Raw genomic sequence first — 26,318 nt, forward strand, 5'->3', positions numbered from 1 at the left:
TTAATTTCTGAACGGATTTGAAAACGTCCGACATGTATTATGTCGACTTGTCAATACGATACAGCTGATTGAAGCATTTCGCGCCTATTTTGTACTACTTCAGACTTCTTTTGCGAAAAAGCTTTACTGATATAAATTAAATTTTATCTATTTTATAACCCAAACATAATGGACGAAAACGATGAATTGGCTCAGCTAGAAGAACTACTGTGTGCTGATTTGGAAGACGTTGGAAATGATGACAAAAAGCCAAGTTCTGTGCGTGAAGTTGATATCTTTTCTGCCAGTAACAATAACGCGGAAGATGAAGCGAAACCTGTGGAAGAAGCACCAGGGAAGAGTTCTGCTATTCACGAAGGAGACACAGACTCATCAGATGACGAAGAAAAGAGGAATTACACTGAACGTAAGTACAGTGACTATGGGTCCGAAGTTAAGAAAATATTGGATAATCAGGAGCAAGAACAAATAGATAAAAGGCTAGACTTTGAGATGAGGCTCCGTCAGACTAATATGGACGCTAAGATTGCTCGTAGCACTTTCAAAAGTCCCAAACCTGCTGAACAGGTTAGTAAGAATGCTCTCTGTGCACCGGCACCTAAAAGTAAGACTCCATCGGACATATACACCGATCCTATATTCGGTATCAGGATAACTAAGCCTTTGATATCAAGTTCGGCATTATTGGACCGCATGCAAGGCAGGGAAGCTATTAATATGTTACGAGTTAAGCGTCATGTTGAAAATGAAGATTTATCAAAGGACTGGGTGATCGCAGGTGTGGTTGTTAGAAAAAGTGCAGCTAAAAAGTCTCAGAAAGGCAACCAGTTTATAATTTGGACTCTCAGTGATTTGAAAGATGATATGAAGACTGTCTCCATGTTTCTGTTCAGGAAAGCTTATAATGATTTATGGAAAACTCCAGAAGGAACTGTAGTGGCTGTTTTAAACCCAAATGTTTTGGATAGATCTCAGAACAGTGCTGATCAGGCTAGTCTTAGTGTGGAGACTCCTGACAGAGTCATGATACTTGGACAGTCCAAAGACTTAGGTGTTTGTAAGAGTAGGAAGAAGAATGGAGAACCTTGCACTGCATTTGTAAACTTGAGTCAATGTGAACACTGTGTCTACCATGTCAAGCAAGAATATCAAAAGTATTCTCGGAGACAGGAGCTGCAATCATCAACCATGGGCAAAGGGTTAGTTAATTTACAGAATAAAGTCTTAGGGAAAAGTACTGTCATATATGGAGGGAAAGCATACTCAGCATTACCTTCTGGCAACACTACAAAGATCAAAGAACGAGACAACAACAGACTGATGTCTTTGACTGACTACTATAAGTCTGAAGGTGATATGTTCATGACGAATAAAGCTCCATATGGAGCAGGTCCTATGAAAAACAACTCCATACTACATAGTCCTGCTGCTCAAAAAACAAGTGATGCTGAAAGGTTGAACAAATTAACCAATTCAAGCCCACAAAATCAGAGTTTAGCTGAAAAAGTTGGTAGTTCACCCAAATTAGGCAGATTTGGTGTAGTAGGCAGTGGATTTGGGTTGAAAGGTAGTGGTACTATAGACCTGAATATGTCATATGGCCAAAAAGCAGCTGAGAGAGCTAAAGCAAATGCCTTAAGACTTATTCAACAAAGTGGAGGCTTAACCAAATCAGATCCAAATAACATCAAAGGCACTGAAGCTGGCAAGAAAAGAGCATTGGATAAATTAAACACTAGTGGTGATGAAAATGAAAGTAAAAAGACAAAGCCTAATGAAGAATCAGGTACACCAATGAAGAAACCCAAAGGAGTAATGTCTGAGAGGTTCAAGAAGATTCTAGAAGCAACATCAGCCCATCAGAACTTGATAGAACAACATGAAGATGATGAGCAAGAGAAATACTTCAATAAGTTGGAGAAAAAAGAAAAAATGGAGGAGAAAATGTTGAACACATTCAAACTAGCTTGTAAAGCTGTGAGGTGTGTGAAATGTAAATATACTGCCTTTTCTGCTGCACAGTTGTGTAAGGATGAAAGACATCCTTTGAAAGTGCTTGATAGTTTTAAGAGGTTTTTCAAGTGTGCTGATTGTAGCAACAGGACTGTTTCCTTGGAGATTATTCCTTTACACTCTTGTGGTAATTGTGGTGGCTCTCGCTGGGAGAAGGCAGCCATGATGAAGGAAAAGAAGGTCACTTCACTCTCTGAGGGCCTGTCTATTAGAGGTGAAGAGGAATCTTATATTGGTGGACAAGTAACTGCTGGCAAGAATATCAATTTATTAGTGCCTGAATAACATTGTATTCTTACTCTAGTTTTAATCTTGACTGAATGTGTTGTATTTTTGTACTATTTATATAAATTGTGATAGGTTTTAAATAAAATCCAATATGAAAATAAAGCATAATATAATTTTTATTATGAAACCTCCAGTCAATAACACTGAACCATTCCATAAAACACAATGTGTCTTCGATTTAATACAAGATTCATTTATAACAATCTTGTCCAGCGGAATATATGTGGGCTTTTTTATAAATTTTTACACAGCCTTTGACATTTACACAGCTTTTGACAATAAATTACTACATGTTACAAAACTGATTAGTGGAGCTAACAATAACATGTGACACCAATGTATTTACAAAAACTTCTTTATATCGGGCAGTGGCGCGACTTATGAAACGATAAATTAAAACTCGGTAAAGCTAAAATGCTAACAAAATAAAATCAACGCGGGTCGTAACTCAAACATCGTATACATTCAGAAAAAGGTTTTATTGCAATGTGATGTTGCCATATAATACTGAAAATAAAGCAATAACGATACGATCTTCCGGTATACCATATCACAAAATTAGATTTAGTAATCGAAATGGTAAATCGACAGATCAATATCACTTCAATAACAATCTTATAGTAAATTCAACCATGCTAACGTTTTAGGACTGTGACACGCTAAGAAAACATTAATTTAAAATTGTAATTCCAAAAGACCGGCTCGTAAACTATTACGAGTCATTAATACTACTATGAACACAATTGTATTATTTTGTAACAACAGCAACCTTACGTATTGTAGGCGTATGCCACAGTGCTAAAATCACACATAAACTCAGTCTGTATATTTCATATAGTATATTGGCAATGTCGTTTCATTTGATTATGTTTACAAAACCGTTTCCGATGAGTCCTCCATCAAATAAAAATAAGAGTCGCGTCCACTGCCGTGGGGTGCGTTCGTTTAGTAAAAAAATATATAAAAGTATTGTCGCGGCGCCCTACTCCCACTCGGTGGTGGCCGGCGGCTTCGGCGTCAGGTCGTACAGCACGCGGGAGATGCCCGGCACGCTCATCAGCTCCTTGCGCATTCTGTCTACCACCTGCCAACACAAATAAAACATTGTTAGTACAAATGGATATACCCCATGCCAATTCTGGTAGACCTACCTTGATTTTTATTTATTTTTTTCACCTCTGCTCAAGCTCTTATATTCGTTTTCAAAATGGACACTTCTAACATTTCAACAAACAAGATTTATTTAAAATTTAAATAAGACATTATCATTACCAAACAAGGAGTGTGAAATATTTAGATTATCCAATAGTTCTAGCGGTGTACTTACATCCTGCGGCATGCTATCCGAGCCCGGCAGCGCGGCCACGCCGGTCATGAAGTCCTGCGTGATGAAGGGGCGCAGCACCAGCGAGCGCTGGCACGACGCGGCGCGCACCGCCAGGTCGCGGTCGAAGTGGATCGGGATCATCACCACCGGCATCTGCGCTATGCGGCTCGCGTACCCGCTCGATACTAACACCTGATCACACAATACTTCATTAACCCCCGGTTTCTGAGCTACATTTAGCGGTAGTTTATACTTTCAATAGCGTGTAAACTCATATGAAAAAAACGCTATTGAATAGATAAACTACCGTTAAATGTACTCGGAAACCGGACATTAGTGACTTTGTAAATTATGTAGACAACTCTCTCTGTGTAGATAGTCAAAGATAATACGGTATCTACATTACAGACAGATGCAACAGTAAATTATTGAATTGTATTGTATTTTAGGCACCCTTGTGAATACCATAATGTCACTCCACTTCGTTTTTCGCGCTGAATACAAACAAAAGTAAACACATCATCATTAATTCTTAATCAGATCAAATTTAACACAGAGAACATTTTATCTGAATGAATCTATTTTGGTCAGTTTCAAAAATTAAATTCGGTATTCAGTTGATATCACGTGCAAGTGTTAATAGAAATATTACCTGTGTGGCGAGATCATCGGCCTGACGTAAAGTGGAAATAACTTGTTGTGTGAGGAAAGTAGGTGTGATGTCTGTTACTTGCTCCTTAATTAAACCTCCGAATGCATAGCAAACCCTGTACACAAACATTACTAATTAAATAAATTGACAAATGAGTTCCTTCCTATAAATCGACGAACGATTAAAGGGCTTGAGAAAGTCGCAGCATATTAATACACACCTTAGGTTTCCCAATATTTGTCATAAAAATCTAGCAGTTACGTAAAATATATCCTTTACCTTTCAATATTCTTCTTCTTTTTATCGTATGGTTAGTGGTCAACCTAGTGTCAAAGTTGTTCAAGCCAATAACATAGAAAAGATTATCATATTCAGTGAGTATAGCTTGTGGCTAACTAGGGCCATCTGCATGATGAAAAGATTCGTTTATGTTACCTGTTAACATTGTGGCAGACTCGCGGTATAAGTTTGGCGAGATAGTGCATGTCCTTCCAGTCTGGCGGGTACCGCTCCGTCGACAGCGCCACTGCGTAACTATACGTTCGAGCGTCACCTGAAAACGGACACGAATTTTAGTTAGAAGATATTGCCTCCAGAAACATTTTTTGTTTTTTTATTTATATTTTATCAAGAGCTTTGCGCGCGAGTCTAAATACAACCGCAAGCCATTGCAAGGAAATAAAATAACAGAAACTAGAGATATATAAGTTAAGTGTGAGTGCTGGTAACGTTACGACTATGTCCGCCCGTTTCATCACCTGATCTTCTCTAAATCACTCTTTTTATTATTTTAGTTAGTAGCAACGGCAATTCAGACATACAGAGTTATCTGGCACGGTATTATACTAGTGGTAGTTAGTGTGCGTACCTTGCACGCCGACGGAGCGGACGGGCAGCAGCGTGGCGGCGACGGGCGACTTGGACGAGATGCGCTTGAGCTCGGCCTGCTCGGCCGCCGTGCTGGCGTTGGCCACGCGGCCCAGCAGCGCGTGAGACTTCACGCACATCGACGCGTACTCCACCATTATCTTCACTATCACCTACAACCAGAAATAACCTTATACAGTCTGGGCACGATTCAGCTCCCAAAATGAGAGCGGTCAGGCCTTATCTGAATGGAGGTCACGTGTTACAGCCTGTAAGGGTGAAAGAGTTGCCTTTCTAAAAAAGAAATTGTGACTGCCGAGGGAACATTGTCAGGTTTTTAGTCGTTAAGCCCAAATGGCACTGACATACCACTGCGCTATCTGCCCGGGCTCAGGGTCAACTAGGCTGGTCAAGTGCGGATTTGGGCCGTTACAAAACCTGTTTTGAACTATTTATAGGCAAAGTTTTATCATGATGTCTTCTTTGCCGTCATGGCAAATAGTTCAAATACCCGCTTGTGCGGGAATCAAACGCTTATGTCATCCGGTTATCAGCACATTATTTATGTTAAACATTAAATAATTACAACTAATTGCTATAAAGATACAGCTACATATCTCTCACATGTCAATTTTTTAAACAATGACTATGTTAAAATTGATTCGAGATAACCTTTTTACCTATTTTCCCAAAGTTCCCTAGTTCTGACGATACATCCGATAAAACTATAATCAATTGAAAAACATTAGATTTGGCACAGAAATTTATACCTATATTGTTCAATATACAACAACAACTATTGAAGTATTTCTTAGACGTCCTTTTACAACATACACTATACATACACTATGAATGTGTCTAATTTTTAGTCCCAATAAAGTAGCAGATTTTCAAACCCCAGTTCTTTCAATCACTTGAAAACAAAAGTTATGTTTAATATCTGACTAACTTACTATTAAATCTCTTGAAAAAATCCCTATTTAATATATTGAAAACTACTATTTATATACTATCTATAATTTGTATCGCGAGAATTCTAAAATAGCTGTGTATCAAAGCTTTGCGTAACCTTGTGTACCAAGTAGACTAAAAACCTGTACACTTATTAGACAACACGAAGTAAGTAGTGTTATACCTGTGTCTCGGCGAAGTCCCTCTCCATGAAGGGCTCGTCCTGGCAGAGCACGCGCACGGCGAGCCCGGGGCCCGGGAACGGCTGGCGCTCCACCAGCGGCGCCGGCAGACCCAGCTCCAGGCCTAACGCGCGGACCTGGGTACAAATATTAACACTGTTAATTAAAGTGAATCGTTACTGTATAGTAAAGTAAATATAATAACGTAAATAGTTAATCGATTCATTGTTAAACAAAAAAAGGAAGGATTTCCTTTTTTGAAGTCGGTTAAAAGTGGCATCGGAAACTTACAATTCAAAATCATCACATAAGGCCGTCCGAGGACGATAAATAACATTGCACAATATTAACGAGCGCTAAAGCTAATTGCCCAATAATTATCGTCCCGAGACATGATGTGGTAACATCCCATTATGCAATAATATTATCGAATATAAAAATGGTTTCGTACAGCAAAATAGAGATTTTAACTACAACTAACAACATGTTTTGACGTAACTCAAAAACATGAGAAATAAAACAATTTATACGATCATAACATTTTTAAGTCTATGTTTCAGCGCTCTACTCCCACCTCACCACAACCGCAATCCCACGCGTCACATGCAAAGGAGTTCGTTTTCCTAATCTTCTAAAATCAAAGAAATTATGAAAAGTTGTACAACAAGTCGTTACTTATAATTTCAGCGATCTATTGATGCGAGGTTTTCTGGTGTTTTGAATTTTACATAAACATACCACTCAATTTTGAAAATTTCGAAAGAATAATTTAGGATGTCTGACCTCATCCTTGTGGAAGTCCTTGAGCGGCTCGACGACACGTCCGCGCTGTCGCAGCACGCGGACCAGCTCCGTGTCGTTGTGGTGCGTCTTGATGGTGGCCGCGTTGTTGGAGCACATGGCCGACGCCGACTCGATCAGGTCCGGCCGGAGAGTGCCCTGGCCGAGGAGGACTTGGTCTTCCCTGGGAGGAAGAGGAAATTTGTGATAGGACTTGATTTAAAATGTGACTTGTCTTGTTTTGTTTCGGTGTTTGATTCATTTGTGTAGTATAAAGGAATCTATATAATTTACGGTTAGTTTTTTTTAACGTATTTAAACCGCTAAAGCCTTTGACCTTTGTTTGACATTTGTGTAGTAAAGGTAAATCTATTTCTTTATAAAACTAGCAGTAAATTCGTGAAACTACACTTTTTTATTTTACTCCTATATTTTGGTTGAAATTTTGAGGAAGAAACTTGTCGTAAGATGGTGACGATCTGATGTCGACACCTGCTTATCATTAAATATCACAGCAATTTTCAAAGCGTTTTGTAGAAACATTCGACTTTGGTGTGTAAACTATGTCGATGACTACATTGATTTGTCACTGTTATAGATATATACTATCATTTGCCTAAAATGGTCATAAAATCTAAAAAGATTTAATATGAATCTACAATACTCACTAAGGACTGTATTATACCTCCTAAAGTAGGTATGGTCCCAATGGAAAATATAGAGAATAATGGTGATAATAATAGTGTGTGTATTTGCTTACTGCAGGTTGAGGTCGCGCACGGCCTGCTCGGCGATGCGGATGAACACGTCGCCGATGATCTTGCGCTTGTCCTCGGGCGCGGCGGCGTGCACCAGCAGCGCCGTGTGGCGCGCGCGCCCGCCCGCCTCGCGCACCACCGTGCTGCCCTGCCGGAACTGGCCACACGGATACAGTTATCTAGATGCCATATTACTCTACGAACCTCCTTTCCCCATTAACATTTATTAATATACTTTTTTACATACATAAAATCATGCGCTTTTTCCATAGAAGTCGGCAGAGAGAAGAGAACACCACTTGCTACGATCTTTACAAACATCCTTTGCCTCATTCGCATCCATATATCACATACTTTTCTATTCAAAAATATAATAAAATGCATATATAATACAATCACACGTAAGTACACCTTTCAGCTCACGTACGGATACGTACGCACACACATTATTACGAGCACGCTCTCGTGCTCAAACACACACTAATAAACCTAAAATAAATTACGCACTCGCTCTCAACACAATAAGTATTAATATGAACATACTCATATACAAAAGTAAAACAATTATAAAAAAACTTAATTAAGAGATAGAATAAGGGTAAGTTTTCATACCTGATGAGCTGCATTAACTACGTGTAAACGTACACCTAGTTCTCTCAAACACCTCTCCACTTTAGCACTCTCATTTTTGCGCATGAAACCTGTGAACAAAACATATTATTAACAATATAATTTATCATCATCATTCGTAAGATTATATTTTTATGCAAATTCTTTATACTGACAACACGTTGACAACGCTTTTGATGTCATGAATGAAAACAAAAGATACGACGTGTGACGAGACAATTATTGTTCTTTAAAGCTGAGCATCTACTGCATTAGCATCGGAGCATACGGACTGTAAGGATTTGTAGTTTTGTATTCATTTCTATGGTACTGCGTCCACCGGATCGACATTCCGGCGCCATAGAAATGACGGCCTCCGTAGCATAGTGGCTTAGGAGGTCGCCAAGCCACGAGCAGTGCGCCGGGAGGTCGTAGGTTTGATTTCCACACGAAACAATTATTTGTGCGATCCACTTTTGTACTTTTGTGTCCGTTGTTTGTATGTTTGTAAAGTCCCCGCGACACAAGAACAATTGACCCTTACGGTCTGATTCCAACGCAGTGGACGCACAGCTTTATTAAACCAAAATATGAATCTATAAGCGCTAAGCTTAAACCTCAAAAACGATAACGAACTATTTGACAAACCTCTTATTTCAAAAATTAACAACTATTTCTAATACAAATTGTTCCTAACTAGCAAAACCTAAGTCAGAACAAAAATGTAATTATTTTTGTGTGTGTAATAATGCCCGACTAGACAATAAAAAGTCGCACACGACATAATACTCTCAAATGATAGATCTACATAATTTAGCGTACAAATACATAGTAAACGTATAAAGTAAACAAACGTTTGGAGTGCGGCCAACTCAACCAATGTCAACACAAAAACAGTGGGGCGAAGGTAACCGTGACGTCAGCGGGGACACTCAATGAATTTATACAAGAGATAGTTTTATTAGATATTTACGTAATAACTATTGAGATAGTTTTTGTAAATTCGTGTATTATTGTACTGGATCATTGATCATTAGAACGGTAAAGGGATATCATTACAAAATAATTGCAAATGTTTTATTTGTTAATTCAATTACGAAACTTAACTTTATCTTATTTAAACTTAACTTTCTGCCCCCAGAAATTTGTTAAAGGAGTAAAAACAAAAATTATAATTTGGCGTCAAATAGCTAAAATAGAAAAAGAAAGAAAAGAAAGAGGAGCCTTGCTGTTCGGGGCCTATTAAGCCTAAAATATATTATTATGTATCTGTTTACGATCTTTCAAAACCTCTTTTCCTCTTACCTAGTTCAATAAGACCTAGACTGATGCAGCACAAAACAACATAAGTACACAATGAATTCGGACTAAATGACACAATAAACTCACCATTATCAATATGTAAGGCAATGACTTGGTCTTCACGTAAGGCAGTTCTAAGTAGCGCCGCACACACCGTCGAGTCCACACCACCGCTCACCAATACCTAGCACAAAAACACTTGGTTTAATCACAATGTTTTAATAACGCCTACTGTAAAAAGAATCTAGAAGATATAAGTCGAATTCTGTACTTAAAATAAGGCAATGTTATACAAGTTAACTTTTACAATTAACATAATCATATGGGCGTATTCTTTAAACATGCATAACATGAACGGACATGTGCGTGTACGTACGCGTTATACGCAGCATAAAGATGCTATATGTTGCAAAGCTAAGCTTTTCTGAAAGCTGTATACCAAACTGCAGGATAAACACGTATAGCCCTATAAATAGGAGTAAGTTTTCACTAGTTAATTCTGTTTTATCACTTACAATCGACTTTCAAGCTACGTATCAGTGGAAAAGACAAGACACAAACTACTACCATTCCTACCACATTGATCAATATGCTAAGTAGAACCATGTTGTTACTTACAAGTACTTTGTTATCTCCGACCGTGTCTTTAATGTACTGGATGCAGGCCTCACGACGCGACCGCAGCGTGAACGTGCGCGACAGTCCCGCGATGTCGAACAGGAAGTTTGACAACATCTGCTTGCCCTTAGGCGTTAGATCCACCTAGGAAAATATCAAGACATAAGTTTTTTATCGCTGACTAAGGAACAAAATAATATTCTTTGTTTATAATTACATGTTCTAGGTGTAATAATAAAGTTTAGTATAAATACTGTATGACAGATAAAAACAGGTCCTGAAAAAAGGGAAATAGAGACCTTGAAAATTTCTATCAATTATAAAATTTAGGGTATTTTTGCTATACCTTTAACGAAGTATTGGTATTTTTAATGAAGCTCAATAATCTATTTGAAACGTTGATCATCACATTGAAACATTCACCTGAAGTGTTCATAACGCAGAACATGTCATATCATCAATCAGAAAATGTGGTTAAGTCACCATCTTGAATAAGCAACTTAATTGATTGAATTGAAATATGCCAACAACATGTTCATGTGAACTACAGTCTTTAGCTAAAAACTAACTTTTTATTCCATAAATTACATTTAATTTTGTATTATTGTGTACCTCTGGGTGAAACTGCACGCCATACAATCGCATCTGTTCATTGTATATAGCTGCGATGAGATGGTTGGAAGACTGTGCGCCCACGCGGAATCTCTCGCCGACCTTCTGCACACTGTCGCCGTGCGTCAACAACACTGGCTGCAACTTTTCTAGACGACTGACACAAAAAAAAAGTAAATTTAATGTTATGTTTTAAAATTCATTGAGTCGAATAATACTAGAATACAATGTTTGGGGTTATAAATCTTCCGAAGACTAGTGCAGAATAAATATTGGTTTAGTAAAAAAACACGAAGTAAAATGTAGAATTAGATGGTTCAACGGGTTTCAGAGTGTGGTGCTTTACCAGTTTGTTGTCTACGATACAATTAATTTTGTAACTAAACGTTGGTAAGCAAAGATGTTTAAAGACGGACATCTTATTCAATTACTTAACAAAAAAATAATTTAAAAAATAGCTTTTGTTACTTCGTCCGCGTGGTTTATGACTACAGACAAAGATTTAAATACCAAATTATGTAACATCCAACGCTCTAAGATATAATAATCTCATAAAAATAGTTTCTGAAAAAGAATATTTCAACTTACTTGAACAATGGACATGTGGTCTCCACTTCGACTTCGTACTGGCCGTCTTCCCTCGCCTCCTTCCTGAGGACCGAACCGCCGAACTCCTTGTTAAGCATCTGCATGCCATAGCATATACCTGGTGGACAAATTATAACGATTTTTTATCTAACTATATGTATGCAAAGTTGGAAAATGTGTGAACTGAATTGTGACGAAATGATTTTGTAGTTTGATCTAAAAGTGCAACTAAGTGCTAGTTATAGGCTTAGCTTTACTCCAATTGATATCTTTTTGATATACACCTGACCAGCCACTAGTAAAAGAGTAAGTATGGGGCGCAGTGCTTCGATGCTAGTCGATTAACGGCTAATTTCAATGTGTATACTTTTAAACACAGGGGTTACTTTAAAATTGATAGTTTAAGGTCAATTACACCATCTGAAATGCTACAATTTTATTCATAGCAATATTTAGTACCAAAATCCGGAAAACTGAACTCGTCGCTAGCTTTTTGATCGAGCTATTTACTTATTTCTATAATCAAATTAACTCCAAATTTTCCTAAAGTAACCCATTTTATATTTTTTCCGTTACTTACCTAAGACAGGCAAGCCAATCTTGAATATATCAGAGTCATATCTCGGCGCGTCCTCAGCGTACACGGAGTTAGGTCCGCCGGAGATGACGATGGCGCGGTAGCCGGCTTCCTTCAGGTGGTAGGCTGGCGTATCCAGCGGCAAGATATCTGACTCCACGCATAGTTCACGTATGCGACGGTCTATTACCTGAGGGAACAAATATTTTAATAAAGTCTGACTTGTGCTGCTTAGCTCTGGTACAAATATTAGGGTGTTTCAAGGCTCATAAATAAGTATCAAATAGGTGACAACAATGTATGAAATTTACTGTCCAGGAGTAGTAAAATAGGCAGTAAAGAAGGTGTAGTAAAAAAAAAATACTAATCTTCTCTTTAGGAGTTTGTTACAAAATGTTCCGTCTATCTATCTTGTCATAAGATTTAAACGTCTATAATATTAGTACAGAAATATTAATCTTCAATAATCATCCGCAGCTGATAAAGAATCTGCAATAACAGTTCGTTATTTCGTGCAATGGAATAAAAATAATGAATTGTTTAATCATTTAACTGAAGGTTGACTTATGATAATCCAAGATATTAATTTACTGATTCTTCGTGCATACGCAAGTTTGGGACGCAGGACTTTGAAAACTTTATTTTTATTAAATTTTGATAAGAAACTCAAATGGTATTATATTTCAAGGATAAATGAATTATTACTTAACTGAATCGTTAAAAATAATTTAATTAAATATGATCGTCACGCCACTTCAATTGCGTCGGAAGTTGTTATGCTTTTAACAAAACTAATCGGTTATTCCCAGTTGATAAACAATCCGTGGGGCAAAAACCGAACTGCTTTGAATAACACAGACTATTAGATAAAAAAAAATGGATCACAAAATTCGAGCTATGACGGTATGAGATACATATTCTCTGAGCGACTATTTGTAGCCTGTAGCGTTTACCGGCGTCAATTTTGCATGGTGTGTCCATATAAAATATATAAAAACTAAATTAAAAATGATGGTGGCTCGTGTGCAGGACCCATAAATGCCTTAAGCATCCCCCGGGTACCTATTATGAAATAGTGATGCAATTCAGAGCTCGGTAATAGGGCCACGACCCATGTTACCCCCTATACCCGCCTGCGGTCCACAATACACGATAAAGTCATGTATTTTTCATTAATTAGTAAACTAACGAGTGAAACTAAGCACACAAATTGATAATAAATATAAGTTTTCATTCACTTCACTCTTATCAAAAGAATATATTAATTAGCCGACATTGAACTCTTGTAACATTTGGATAACGACAAGGAAATGTCACTTTTTATCATTAAAAGTGTGAAAATATTCCTAAAGTAATATACATTATTGTGCAATATCCACTTATTTGTTCACATCTCGAGATTATGTATAATGGCGTTTAATGCAAATGGGATTAGATCGTTCGATGTATTGTAATATTTTATGGCGACATAGTCTGTATAGTCGTATAAGTAGTATATTTTATTTGGAAAAGGCAATTTCGATTTCGATGTTAGTATTCAGTATTATGAAACAATCCATGAAGGCGTCTGAATGTCTGCTAGTGCTAAACTCAAAAATAACTGAACAGATTTCAGAGTGAGGAAGGTATTAGCGTCCAATGCGTTATTTTACTACCAGCCATAGCCGCTACTCTTTATGAAACGTCAAAAACGCTTTTAGTATAGAAATGCTGATATATGTAATTACGTGGGAATCAAACTAGTGATTAATATGTTGTTTTTGACTACAGTAATTTGAAATTTAAATATTATAAAGAAAAATTTTAATATCTATACTAATATTATAAAGCTGAAGAGTTTGATTGTTTGTTTGTTTGAACGCGCTAATCTCAGGAACTACTGGTCCGATTTGAAAAATTCTTTCAGTGTTAGATAGCCCATTTATCGAGGAAGGTTATAGGCTATATGTCATCACGCTACTACCAATAGGAGCAGAGTACCAGTAAAAAAAATACAAAAACGGGGAAAAATTCACCTATTCTCTCTTATGACGCAAGCGAAGTTGCGCGGGTCAGCTAGTAGTTGATATAACTGATGATGATATAACTAGGTATACAGGGTGTCCCAAAACTCAACGATAATCCGAGACAGGATGAAAGGCCAAGTCATACCGGCTATAGGAAAAATAAAAAAAAAAATCCATATCACTTAGTTCAGCAATAATAGACACTTTTCAAAAAAGTTGAAATTCCACACCCTTGGTCGCATTTTCAAGTCCTGTGATCACCAATGTCACAATTTTGCAGTGTTTTTTTGAATTTCGTGATCTTAATTAAATAGGCTTTTAATCGTATAACAAATTAATGCACAGAACATTGTTAATTTAATAAAAAAAGTTAAGTTTTAGTGAGTCATCTTTCTCAAAAATATCGTTAGTCAACTTTGACGCTTCATACTGAAAAAAAAATGTACTACTTTACCCTTGGCATGTTATTTCAAAAGTTGGCGCATTTAATCAAGATTTCAAAATAGTATAACACTTGCCACTTTTCTTGCCATTAAAAATGATATTTTTTATTTGAACGAAGAGTATCCTCGCAAATGGATCGGACGCAGTGGTACAATTTTATGGCATACTCGTTCCCCCGATCTAAATCTAGTAGATATTTTTTACTGGGAATGCATAACAGAAAAAGTCTATTCAAAATCAATACAAAATCTATCAGAACTTCGCCAGAAAATTGACACAGCGTCAGAAGATATAAATGCAAGGAATTTTGCTTGACTGATGAAAAAATCTTTTGTACGTCGTTGCAGAGCCTGTATTCGTGCCAGAGGAAAGCAATTATTTTTAGTTAAGATGTAATTGAGTCAGTCCATAACAAATATTTAATGTAATAAACATAATAGGTTATAATAACTAAAAAAAAAACAATGAACGAACCATCGATCTTATTTAATTATTCTCCTTAAACTAAAGTAATTCCGAATTGTTTTCCTCTAGCATGAATTCAGGCTCTGCAACGCCTTACAAAAGACCTTTGCACCGGTCAATCAAAATTCGTTGCATTTATTTCCTCTGACGCTGTGTCAATTTTCTGGCTAAGTTATGAAAGATTTTGTATTGATTTTGAATAGACTTTTTCTTTTATGCATTCCCAGTAAAAAATATCTACTAGATTTAGATCAGGGGAACGAGGATGCTATAAAATTGTACCACTGCGTCCGATCCATTTGCGAGGATACTCTTCGTTCAAATAAAAAATATCATTTTAATGGCAAGAAAAGTGGCAAGTGTTATACTATTTTGAAATCTTGATTAAATGCGCCAACTTTTGAAATAACTTGCCAAGGGTAAAGTAGTACATTTTTTTCAGTATGAAGCGTCAAAGTTGACTAACGATATTTTTGAGAAAGATGACTCACTAAAACTTAACTTTTTTTATTAAATTAACAATGTTCTGTGCATTAATTTGTTATACGATTAAAAGCCTATTTAATTAAGATCACGAAATTCAAAAAAACACTGCGAAATTGTGACATTGGTGATCACAGGACTTGAAAATGCGACCAAGGGTGTGGAATTTCAACTTTTTTGAAAAGTGTCTATTATTGCTGAACTAAGTGATATGGAATTTTTTTTTTATTTTTCCTATAGCCGGTATGACTTGGCCTTTCATCCTGTCTCGGATTATCGTTGAGTTTTGGGACACCCTGTATAATACATTCTATCAAAACAAGTTATTAATTTTTCCGTTAACTAAGTAAAACACTCTATTGATTAAGGTTTTATGTAAATTGGCGCAAATAAGATTATTAGATCATAATATGACTGTTAAAGATATACCAATATAATCTTGCTCTCAGTTTCGGTAGAATTCTGGCCATTAGTTACTGTAGTTATATATAAAATAACGGTCACACGAAGTAGATAAAACTTGACCTATCACAACTATCTGTGGATTTACCCACATTTAGTGTTGAAATCGAAGTCACGATGTCTGGCCATAAATATGGACCATTTTTATCATTGTTCTATATATTATATTATTTTATTACTCCTATACTTAAATGAGTATAATATGTAATTTATATTACACTAGCTTTCGCCCGCGACTATGTCCGCCTGAAAAGGTTTCCCGTAGAAAAAAGTATCCTATATGTGAATCTCGGTTAATGAGTCGAAACTATGAGAACATTTACACAAACTTTCAACCCCTATTTTATTCCCTTATGGGCAGAATTCATCAAAATTCTTTCTAAGGGGATTCCTACGTCATAATAGCTATAAACATGCAAAGTTTCAGCCGGATCGTTTAAAAATTGACATAGTATTGGTAACGTGCCTGGTGTATGGGAAATAGGCTCGCTCCCTATTACATGGGCCTAACATTGTTAATGGCGAAACGCGCGCTCTTACACCATTGTCTACATCTTCGGGTATAATAGGCGTAATATTATGTTTCTTTTATAAGAAATCAATAACTGTATAAAAACGTGACATGAGACGGTCGAATATTTCGCGCGTCATATTCGATACCCGTCCAGAACAAAGATAAGGTAATCGCAAGTTGGCGTTTATTTAAGTTCATTAAGAATTCGTTACATAATATTGGCAATTAAGTTAACGCCCCCACGTAGGCTCAAAGGCAACTGCGTCACTATTTCAATTGTGCAATGGGTAAACGACAACAAAGAATAAAAGTATGAAGAAAATTCCCAGTTGTCACCCCGAAGTGACAGCGTAGAGGGGAATATTCCTTCTCATCGGTCCTAACGAACTGACAAAAAATTTACTCTGTATCATTAACCATCATAAGTGTGAACATTTGATCTAAGTGAATAAATGTATTGATTTGATTTAAAAGGTTCGTTGTGAAGATTTTATACTTCGATTCGGTTTAAAATATACGACTTTTATGGTTTCTCCACCTCTAGATAAATATCGGTTAACTTAACTGCAGCTTTGACATAATATAATTTTTATAACACTATCTATTGGATAAGTTATCCGGGAAACATGCCCATAGATTGTAATTTCGGTTCACTGCTGGGCTACAATCGTATTGCGGTTTAATCGAACAGTCGTTTGTGTCACGTGTTTACGCATGATGCGTTTACCATTTTTGATTGAAGATTGATGGTGCAATGATTTGTAATACAAAATTGAAAAACCTGTTTTTAAGTGAATTGCAATTACTTACAAAGTCATTGTCATTAGCTTTTATTTTCGAGATAGCAGTAAATTCATTAACTTTAACATTGACATTATAAATATAAAGATTTGACCTAATTTGATAAAGTATTTCAGTTTAATAAGAAAAAAAAATACTTCTAGGTAGTAAATGAATCTGTACTAATATTATTATAATAATAATACCGAAAGATTGGATGCTTGTTACTCAATCACGCCACCACTAAACGGATTTTGATGAAACGAAATACTAGCTTATATTATACCCATGGTTTTATCCGTGGCATAAGATAAGCCTTATAACTATAGAATCGCGGTTAAATAATTAATACATTTAACCCATTACAGTCCCACTGCTAGGTATTCTCTTGGAATTAGGGTGGAGTCAGACCTGGAGTCCAAAACGGCCAGGTACGAGTTGGGGAATTCGTAAATTATAAATGAGTTTTACTAAAGTTTACCTTTCCATACTGGGATCCAGCATCTAATATAGCGACCTTGTCACGTCCATGGGCGGACCCGTTGGTGCTCCGGAACTGCCCCTCTGTGGCCGTGTGCATCTCGCCGACTCGCCAGCAGCACTAAACACACAGATAAAATAAACATTAATTATTATCACTACATATTATTATTAAACAGAGGCGCTCATAGCCAGTTGCGCTCACCGGTCGGTAAACGATCTGTGGGTCAATCAAACCTTGGCGCGGTCATCCCCTAGATAGGTGACCGCATAGTGGTATTTGAACTGGGCGTCTCCGTGCTTCGGAGGGCACGTAAAAAGTCGGTCCCGGTTGTTGTCTATTAAGATAACAGTCGTTAAGCCACGTCAAAGGCCTTCTGGCGGCTTGAACAACTTTGACGCTAGGTTGACCACTAACCATACGATAAGAAGAAGAAGATTATTAAACAAAAGTCGCCCGCCGGGTCTGCTTGTCTGACGGTTCGCTATAAACTTAACATCTACTGATTGGATTTGCATGAGGTTTTCGTAAATAAATAGATTGATTCCCGATTAAGGTTTTAGCGTATAATTTGTCAATGTTAACATGGAGGCAGCCTGGGGAAGCCAGGCGCCCCTTTAGTTAGCTTATATCTTTAATGAACGGTCAGTTAAAGTGATTTTCATATGCTGGCTGTCATTTAATCTACAGGATAAATTATCTAACTTGATTTGATTTAAGTCTTTGTGACTTAAAACACAATAAAATTACCTGAGAAAAACAGTTGTATTCTAATCAATACTATTATAAATAATTAGTAGAGCATCGAACCTACGATATCTAGCGAGGTAGTAGTGGCGCGGCTAAACGCAGTAGTAGTAATATGGCTTTATTGAATTTCAATCAAAATAATTTCATTGGGATTACCTAACCCTAAGATAGCCACTGGTATCTATGATTCTCATAATTTTCCCTAACATCCAGAAATCTTATAAATGGATGTAAAACTAAAGTAAATATAACATGATGGTGATAATTAATAAATTCAATATGTTATTAGCACCAATTTGATGATTTACTCATGTCTTATACAACAGGATATCCATTCAATTCTTCAGATGGAAGACAAAATCATTTTATTTTTAAGAAATCTTAAATTTAACAATTGTAACAATGGAAATTTACAAATTGACTAGGAAGTTACTGTAAGAGGTATTTTATTATAAATAGAAATTCATAACATTAATATTTTCATTAATTTAAATCAACTTTATACATCTCTATTTATAAATTACATATTTTATTTGTGATTTAGCAATATAAAAAGGGTATGAAGACTATTGAAAACAAAAGGGGCATTTCCAATATAGAGTGACAAAGACAAGAACAAAAACAATGCCAACACACATACATACACAATACCTTGAAGAAAAAGTTCCTAAACATAAACATTACAATGCAAAAAACACAAAAAGTCCACAGTACATACACAAATATTTGGCACAATCATCATCACCACAAACTTATAAGTCTTATAAAAAAACTTCTTAAAATCCTCCTTATTTCAACATATAACTGGCAGTTTAAATTCCATAGTGTATAATAATGAGATAAAAAAATCCTCCTTGCTGACAAACCGTGTATTTTCATTAGAGTCTACGTTGTCAATGGTTATTTATAGAAAGCATCCCACGTGAAGTGTAAATGTATGTACAAACATGAGTATATAGCTATACTCAATTTTGGTATCAACTATATATTGTAAAGATTATGAAATGTGTCTGTTTGTCTATGTGTGAACACTTGTAACCTAGGTGCATGTTTACTATTTGAACTACAACTGACCCAGTTATTGTCACCTCCAAATTTCATAGAAACATCTGTATCAATGAAATTCAATAGATATGGTTGTCTTTACAAATAAATAATCCGGATTTTTTATCTCAGATAAGAAGTAATCACTATTCTTATAATTTTAATGCATGGCTTGTCAACACAAACATAATTTATGTATTTTTAAAGCTTTCATAAATGAATACTATTTTATGGTAATAAAATAAATTTAAAATAAAAAATTGCGCATTTTTCTAATTAGATACATGTAAGAACTGAAAGCATGTTGTATGAAAACCTTATATTAGAACAATAAAAAAACTATAATACATACCAATAAAAATAAACCACTTGAACTGAACCGTAACTGATTTCAAGTGGTGGACTAATACAAATTAGTAATTACATGTTACTAATGTAAGGTTAAATAAATAAGGTTATCACCAAACATTTCTGATAAGAATTGACCATTTAAAAATTGCCTATTGACGTAATACGCAAAAACTAGGTATTGTTTATCACAAGACAGAGTGAGGTCGAAGCACGTGCCGCAAATGGGAAAATATTTTTTTAAACAAAGAACATATTCATACTCACTTTTCTGAGAATGCAAAACATGGCAATGTACAGCTTTGAAAACCACACATTATTTTTAAAGAAATAAGATGATCTTGATCCAACGATAAGAAAACAGATAAGACTAAGATAAAAACTAAGATTTTGTTGATGAAAAACTAGAATCGAGTCTCTAATAGACCGGAGAACATCACGCTTTCAGTGTTACTCACTTACCGCCTTTATTGCAAGCGGGCATTGTACTACGTTAAGTCATTATCTTTTGCATAATAGCCGCATTTAATGGAATGTAAAACTGTGCGTATTACAATGAAAATGTTAAATGAAACCGGGCTTTGACATTAGGTTGTGGGTCATAACCGGAGGGACATATCATAGCAGCCATTTCTATTCGTAAAAACTATATTCTACGATGATCAAACTCTATTTCATAGTTTTTCGTACTTACCTAAAAGAAAATATTCGCTAATTCAGAAGAATATGTTCATGGAAAACACGAAAAAATGTGATCCTCCATTCAGCACTACGAATACAAAATTCTAGTACTGATATTAGCTGTCAGATGGCGCACCACACATAACATTGTCAATGCGTTCAATGAACGAACGTAACGTTTCAAATATATTTATCAGATTTTTTAAATCAACAGCTCACATTGCGTGTATTAAGAAATAATAAATGTTTTCGACCTGAAAAAAATACGCCTTATCATCAGCATGATAAGATGACATCGAATATGAAAATGTTTTAAATTATTTTAAAATTCTGAACGCATTTTTTATTTTGCTTGTCATCACGACATACGGTTCTCTACTCGCAGAACCTAGATAAAATCATAGACATTAGGTAATTTTAATCAACAATAGTTTAATATTAAATGGCAAATCACAATATGTTAATATAATTTTAAAATACATCAATATATTTTAAAACTATAAATGTTCACGCTTCGTTATTAAAAGAAAAATTTCGACGCAATTCATTCAAAACTTTCTGCGTGAAAAGTGGAATCTAAGAAAACGTTTCGTTCTATGCTATAATTTTTACTTATTCGACGCATAACATAGTAAAATTGGTTAACGGTTGTCTCAACAACATCTGCATGAATAGGATCGTGTGGTTTGTAGATTGATGACGGACAAGCATCAGCCTGTGCTTATTTTTACAAAGAATTAGTTTTACATTATAGAAATAATTAAAAATGCCTGATCATCTAGGAGATGATATGCGTAAAGTGAAAGATGATAAGGAGGAGCCAGAAAAAGAAATCAAATGTAAGTATTAGAATAGATTTATACCTTTGTTAGACTCGATATAACCCAATTATTATCGAAATTATAGCTGTATTTACGTGTTATTAACGATATTATTTCAATTTCAGCTCTGGACGAGGGAGATATCGCACTTTTAAAGTCATATGTAAGTAATAAAGACCGTATTTTGTAAAGAGAAATGGAGTTGATGACTGGCAGATTTTCATTTTTTAAATGTGTATTTTGAATGTAGGGCCAGGGACAGTACACAAAGATCATCAAGGAGGTCGAAGATGGTATACAAACTGTGATGAAGAGGGTGAATGAACTGACTGGCATCAAGGAATCTGACACTGGATTGGCACCTCCAGCTCTTTGGGATTTGGCTGCTGATAAACAAACATTGCAAAATGAACAACCTTTACAGGTACTTTATTTTGTGTTATTATAACTGGCCTCAATTACAGTTGTTGTAATTATGTTTTAAAGTGTTTTTTTTTTGCTTATTCTATTATTGTGACAATATGAATAAATTCAGTTCATATAGGTCAAATGTTGATACCTGTGATATAAGACTTATAGTAAAAGGGATTGTTTATTATTCTTTTTGTTTATTAGGTAGTTGTTTTAGAGGTTTTTTATAAAGTTTTACTGGTATAACTTTTAGTTGTAGATTTATCTTACAGAATGCTTTTTTAGTCTAATAAATGTGTTTGATGAATGATTGATTGAATGTTAAATAAGGGGAGTAAAGAAAGAATTCTAGTCTGAAGTCTTGCTAGTTTTCTGATACGCCTCCCCAAGAGTAATGTTTGCAATGAACATCTCTGTTGCATTGAGCTTGTTGACAGAGCTACATGTTGCAATACACTATTATGTTTCCTCTATCCTAAAGTAGTTAATTGTGTGGCATATGTTGCATATTTATAATACTACACAGTTTAATAGGTATTACTACTGAAAGTCATGATCATAGCACTCCCTAAATAATCTAAGAAGAGACTTTGGAGGGGAGTCAAAGTGATAGAGATGTCCATTTAGCGCTTCACCTGTTCTCCATTCCTAAATCTCTTCTTTTAATTATTTCACTTTTTACATTTCTTTGCAGCTATATTCAAATATACTAAGTTAATTGGCAATGCTATTATTTGAGTAATTAGTTCCTTAGTTTGATTACTAAATCAAAAAACAATTATATGCAAAGTGTAATGTATCCTAATAATTTTACCAGGTGGCAAGATGTACAAAAATCATCAATGCAGACTCAAACGACCCTAAATACATAATCAATGTGAAGCAGTTTGCGAAGTTTGTGGTAGACCTGGCTGACTCTGTGGCTCCTACTGATATTGAAGAAGGCATGAGGGTTGGGTAAGTTATTACTTTTATATCCTTTGATCTTTCTTAGTAAAATACCTATTATAAAGACAACATAGTCCTCTTTGGATACTTGACAAAAATATGGAAATGGAACTTCTGTTTGAAGTCTACATTTAAAAGAATGCAGAATAGGTTCCCTGAATTTGTTCCAATTAATGACTCTTTTAGTTGGGTATAGGCCACTTAACCACGTGCTTATCTCATCCATCCACCTAGTCTACCATTCTCAATATAAAGCATAGTTAAAAATCTTCCTATTTTTGCGTAGTGTTGACCGCAACAAGTACCAGATCCACATTCCGCTCCCGCCGAAGATCGACCCCACCGTCACTATGATGCAGGTTGAAGAGAAGCCAGATGTCACGTACAGTGATGTGGGAGGATGCAAGGAGCAGATTGAAAAGCTCAGGGAGGTTGTGGAGACCCCTCTCTTACATGTAAGTGACATAAAGCATGCATGTTTTTTTCATTTTTTTTTTTTCATTATCTGTGTAGTATATTTCCCACCTTACGTATTTACACATACCTTAAATCACTGAATGATACTTTTTTTTAATTAAAACTATCTGTGTTCAAAGATTATTACTGCATGATCTTATGAACTGAGAATAAGATATTGATTATTATCAAATAATAGATAATTTTAGAAATAATTATCATATGCTTCAACGGTGAAGGAAAACATCATGAGGAAACCTTGCATGCCTAAAATTTGTTTAATACATTTATTGAGGGCATGCAAAGTCCCCAACCCGCACTTGGCCAGCATGGTGGACTCAAGGCCTAAACCCTCCCTCATTACGGGAGGAGACCCTTGCCCAGCAGTGGGACAGTAATGGGTTAAATTTATTTTATTTTATTTATTAATAGATAATTTTGCAGTGTTGTGAAAGACTACATTGTCTCAGAGTCTAGGTTATGTTTTCGTATTGTAAAGAGCTACATCTTTGACTGCAGTGTCTGAAATAGGTATTCAGTTTTGCTGTGATGACTTACAATCATAATGTCTTTCACAGCCAGAGAAGTTCGTCAAGCTAGGTATCGAGCCCCCCAAAGGAGTGCTGTTATTCGGCCCCCCTGGTACCGGCAAGACCCTTTGCGCGAGAGCAGTCGCCAACAGGACTGATGCCTGCTTCATCAGAGTTATTGGTGAGCATTACCTAGACATTTGGTTTTAAGATATTACAATACCTTTATTTACTGCTGTACTCACGTACCTACATTGTGTTAATCTGTGTTAGGTATATGATATGTTTAACTGTGCACTTGCTAATGTCATGCATATTTTTTTGTAATCACTAAATGCGTGAGGAATGTTAAACACTAATCACTCCTCACCTACCCCCGGTTACTGAGGTACTGCTACTGCTACTGAGGTAATTTATCTATTCAATAGCGTTTAAACCTATATAAACATGACAGTTTGAATACATCAACTGCTGCTAAATGTGCCTCAAAAACCAGGCATTAAAGATTTTTATATTTATGTGAATGTAAGCCTTTAGCTCTATTCTCAAGTTTCATTTAATATTCTCTCACAGTTATGTTATTATGTTATCAGGTTCGGAGTTGGTTCAGAAGTACGTAGGAGAGGGTGCCCGTATGGTCCGTGAGTTGTTCGAGATGGCTCGCAGCAAGAAGGCCTGCCTTATATTCTTTGATGAAATTGACGCTATTGGTGGTGCCAGGTACGTTATACTTTACCATAGAGATATACTTTACTTATATCTCAGTACTTCGTAATAAACTGGGTTTTAATTCAAATATTTGTTGTATTTTCTTAGGTTTGACGACGGCGCTGGCGGTGATAATGAAGTTCAAAGAACTATGTTGGAGCTTATCAATCAGCTTGACGGTTTCGATCCTAGAGGAAACATCAAAGTATGTATTTAAATACTTAGTTTAGAATTTTAGTAGGTGTTGTACACTTTCATTGAGAAGCAGACATATTATTATGACTAACCAAATAATCTATGCTATCCCAAATCCCATATAATATTCCAAATTTTTACTGTACTCTATTTTTTGATCTTATTGTTTTTATTGCCTGCCTAGCAGAGAACTCAAAGCATTTTTATTTACACAGTTTATGTAGTCGTAACAAATATAAGCTATTTGACGTGCTTATATTTTACGTAAAAAGTATAATAAATAATTATTTTTCCAGGTGTTGATGGCAACCAACAGACCCGACACTTTAGACCCTGCGCTCATGCGTCCCGGTCGTCTCGACCGTAAGGTGGAGTTCGGTCTACCGGACTTGGAGGGCCGCGCACACATCTTCCGCATCCACGCTCGCTCCATGAGCGTTGAGAGAGACATTAGATTCGATCTCCTCGCTAGATTGTGTCCTAATTCTACTGGTGCTGAGATTAGGTATGTATGGTAGATAAGGCTTCCTTTCCTCCTACGCTGATGTCGGTTAAATGCATACTGCAAAGAAACTTGAACCACGGACTTTATCGTCGCTTTGCAGTGTTCATCTGTTCATAAAGCATTATTTTTAGTCGTACGCTCGACCGACGTCAGCATAGGAAGAAATCAAGCCTTACATCTACAGTACTCACATAATTTAATTACTACGAAATATAGTGTGTTATGGGGAGTAAAGAAAGAGTTTTGTCTTTAAGCTTAGGCATTACTTTGATACGTCTCCCCTAGAGCAAACATAGCAGTCAATATTTCATCTTGTCAACTGGAGTCTGTTGAGATTGTATTACTTGGCGGCACAAACATATTTCAATAAAACCCCCTTGTACATTACCCAACATAAATCTGCCATACGCGACGATTTTTGTTTCTATTGTAATTAATTTCGGCGACATTTCTACTGTTCCTGCTTCCAATCTATCTATCAATACTATCGTCGCGGATCGGAGAGCAATGTTGCGTTTTGAACGAAGGGATTAAGGTTTTAGAGACTTGATAAGCAAAACTTATATAACGATACTTTTTTCTCAATGAAAATTAAAAATCTTAATTTGATTTGTACTTGTTCTCAGGTCTGTATGCACAGAAGCGGGTATGTTTGCAATCCGCGCTCGTCGTAAGGTAGCCACTGAGAAGGACTTCCTGGAAGCCGTCAACAAGGTCATCAAGTCGTATGCCAAGTTCTCCGCCACGCCGCGCTACATGACATACAACTAAACACCTTAAAATTAACACATTTGAGTGTATTTCTCATTAAACTATGTAAAATCTGTTGAGTATACTACGGGCTAGTGTTGCAAATTTGATCCTCGAAAAATGTTCAGTGAAAAATACATTCAAATGTTTGGGATTGTCATTTGGTTTGCAGTGTATAACTGTTGAATGAAGCGAGTGTCCTATAAATTACTTAGAATTTAATTCAATATTGTAATGTCGCCAATAAAAGTTTATTGTAAAAAGCCTTTTTTATGAATACCACCCTTTTCTTACCTACTTTAAATTGAATTTTTTAAGTTGTAACTTAAAAAATGTGACTGGATGAGTGTGAATGGATATGGACAGAAAAACAAGTCAAAAAATTTTATATTATTTGAAGTTCAAAAATGGC

The 26,318-nt window shown here is 36.0% G+C and overlaps 3 protein-coding genes across 5 annotated transcripts; 2 read left to right on the plus strand and 1 right to left on the minus strand.

Annotated features, from left to right (window-relative positions):
* The first annotated feature begins 68 nt into the window (after positions 1-68).
* On the plus strand, positions 69-2,422 carry Mcm10 (minichromosome maintenance 10 homolog). The gene has a single exon (XM_076123905.1). The coding sequence runs from the start codon at positions 169-171 to the stop codon at positions 2,296-2,298; it is 2,130 nt and encodes a 709-aa protein (XP_075980020.1). The 5' UTR covers positions 69-168; the 3' UTR covers positions 2,299-2,422.
* On the minus strand, positions 2,394-20,735 carry bur (GMP synthase burgundy). Of its 3 annotated transcripts, none has more exons than XM_076123906.1 (16): positions 20,596-20,735; positions 17,760-17,879; positions 12,128-12,314; positions 11,548-11,665; positions 10,960-11,116; positions 10,348-10,491; positions 9,817-9,913; positions 8,431-8,519; positions 7,821-7,975; positions 7,064-7,244; positions 6,283-6,417; positions 5,149-5,320; positions 4,716-4,833; positions 4,281-4,395; positions 3,629-3,820; positions 2,394-3,385 (listed from the first exon to the last, which is right to left on the minus strand). In XM_076123906.1, the coding sequence occupies exons 2-16, from the start codon at positions 17,856-17,858 to the stop codon at positions 3,284-3,286; spliced, it is 2,061 nt and encodes a 686-aa protein (XP_075980021.1). In that variant the 5' UTR covers positions 17,859-17,879; positions 20,596-20,735; the 3' UTR covers positions 2,394-3,283. The 3 variants fall into 3 exon arrangements, with proteins under 3 accessions (XP_075980021.1, XP_075980023.1, XP_075980022.1); XM_076123908.1 differs by lacking the exon at positions 20,596-20,735 and adding an exon at positions 20,169-20,204; XM_076123907.1 differs by lacking the exon at positions 20,596-20,735 and adding an exon at positions 19,906-19,985.
* A 517-nt stretch (positions 20,736-21,252) lies between these two features.
* Positions 21,253-26,169, plus strand: Rpt1 (26S proteasome regulatory subunit Rpt1). Its single transcript, XM_076124271.1, has 10 exons — positions 21,253-21,421; positions 21,529-21,566; positions 21,654-21,827; positions 22,632-22,771; positions 23,049-23,217; positions 23,797-23,929; positions 24,342-24,468; positions 24,565-24,661; positions 24,948-25,156; positions 25,783-26,169. Exons 1-10 carry the CDS (start codon positions 21,349-21,351, stop codon positions 25,925-25,927), a joined length of 1,305 nt encoding a protein of 434 aa, XP_075980386.1. The 5' UTR covers positions 21,253-21,348; the 3' UTR covers positions 25,928-26,169.
* The last annotated feature ends 149 nt before the right edge of the window (positions 26,170-26,318 follow it).

Source organism: Anticarsia gemmatalis, chromosome 16, assembly GCF_050436995.1.
Source record: "Anticarsia gemmatalis isolate Benzon Research Colony breed Stoneville strain chromosome 16, ilAntGemm2 primary, whole genome shotgun sequence".
In the NCBI taxonomy this organism is placed as follows: domain Eukaryota; kingdom Metazoa; phylum Arthropoda; class Insecta; order Lepidoptera; family Erebidae; genus Anticarsia; species Anticarsia gemmatalis.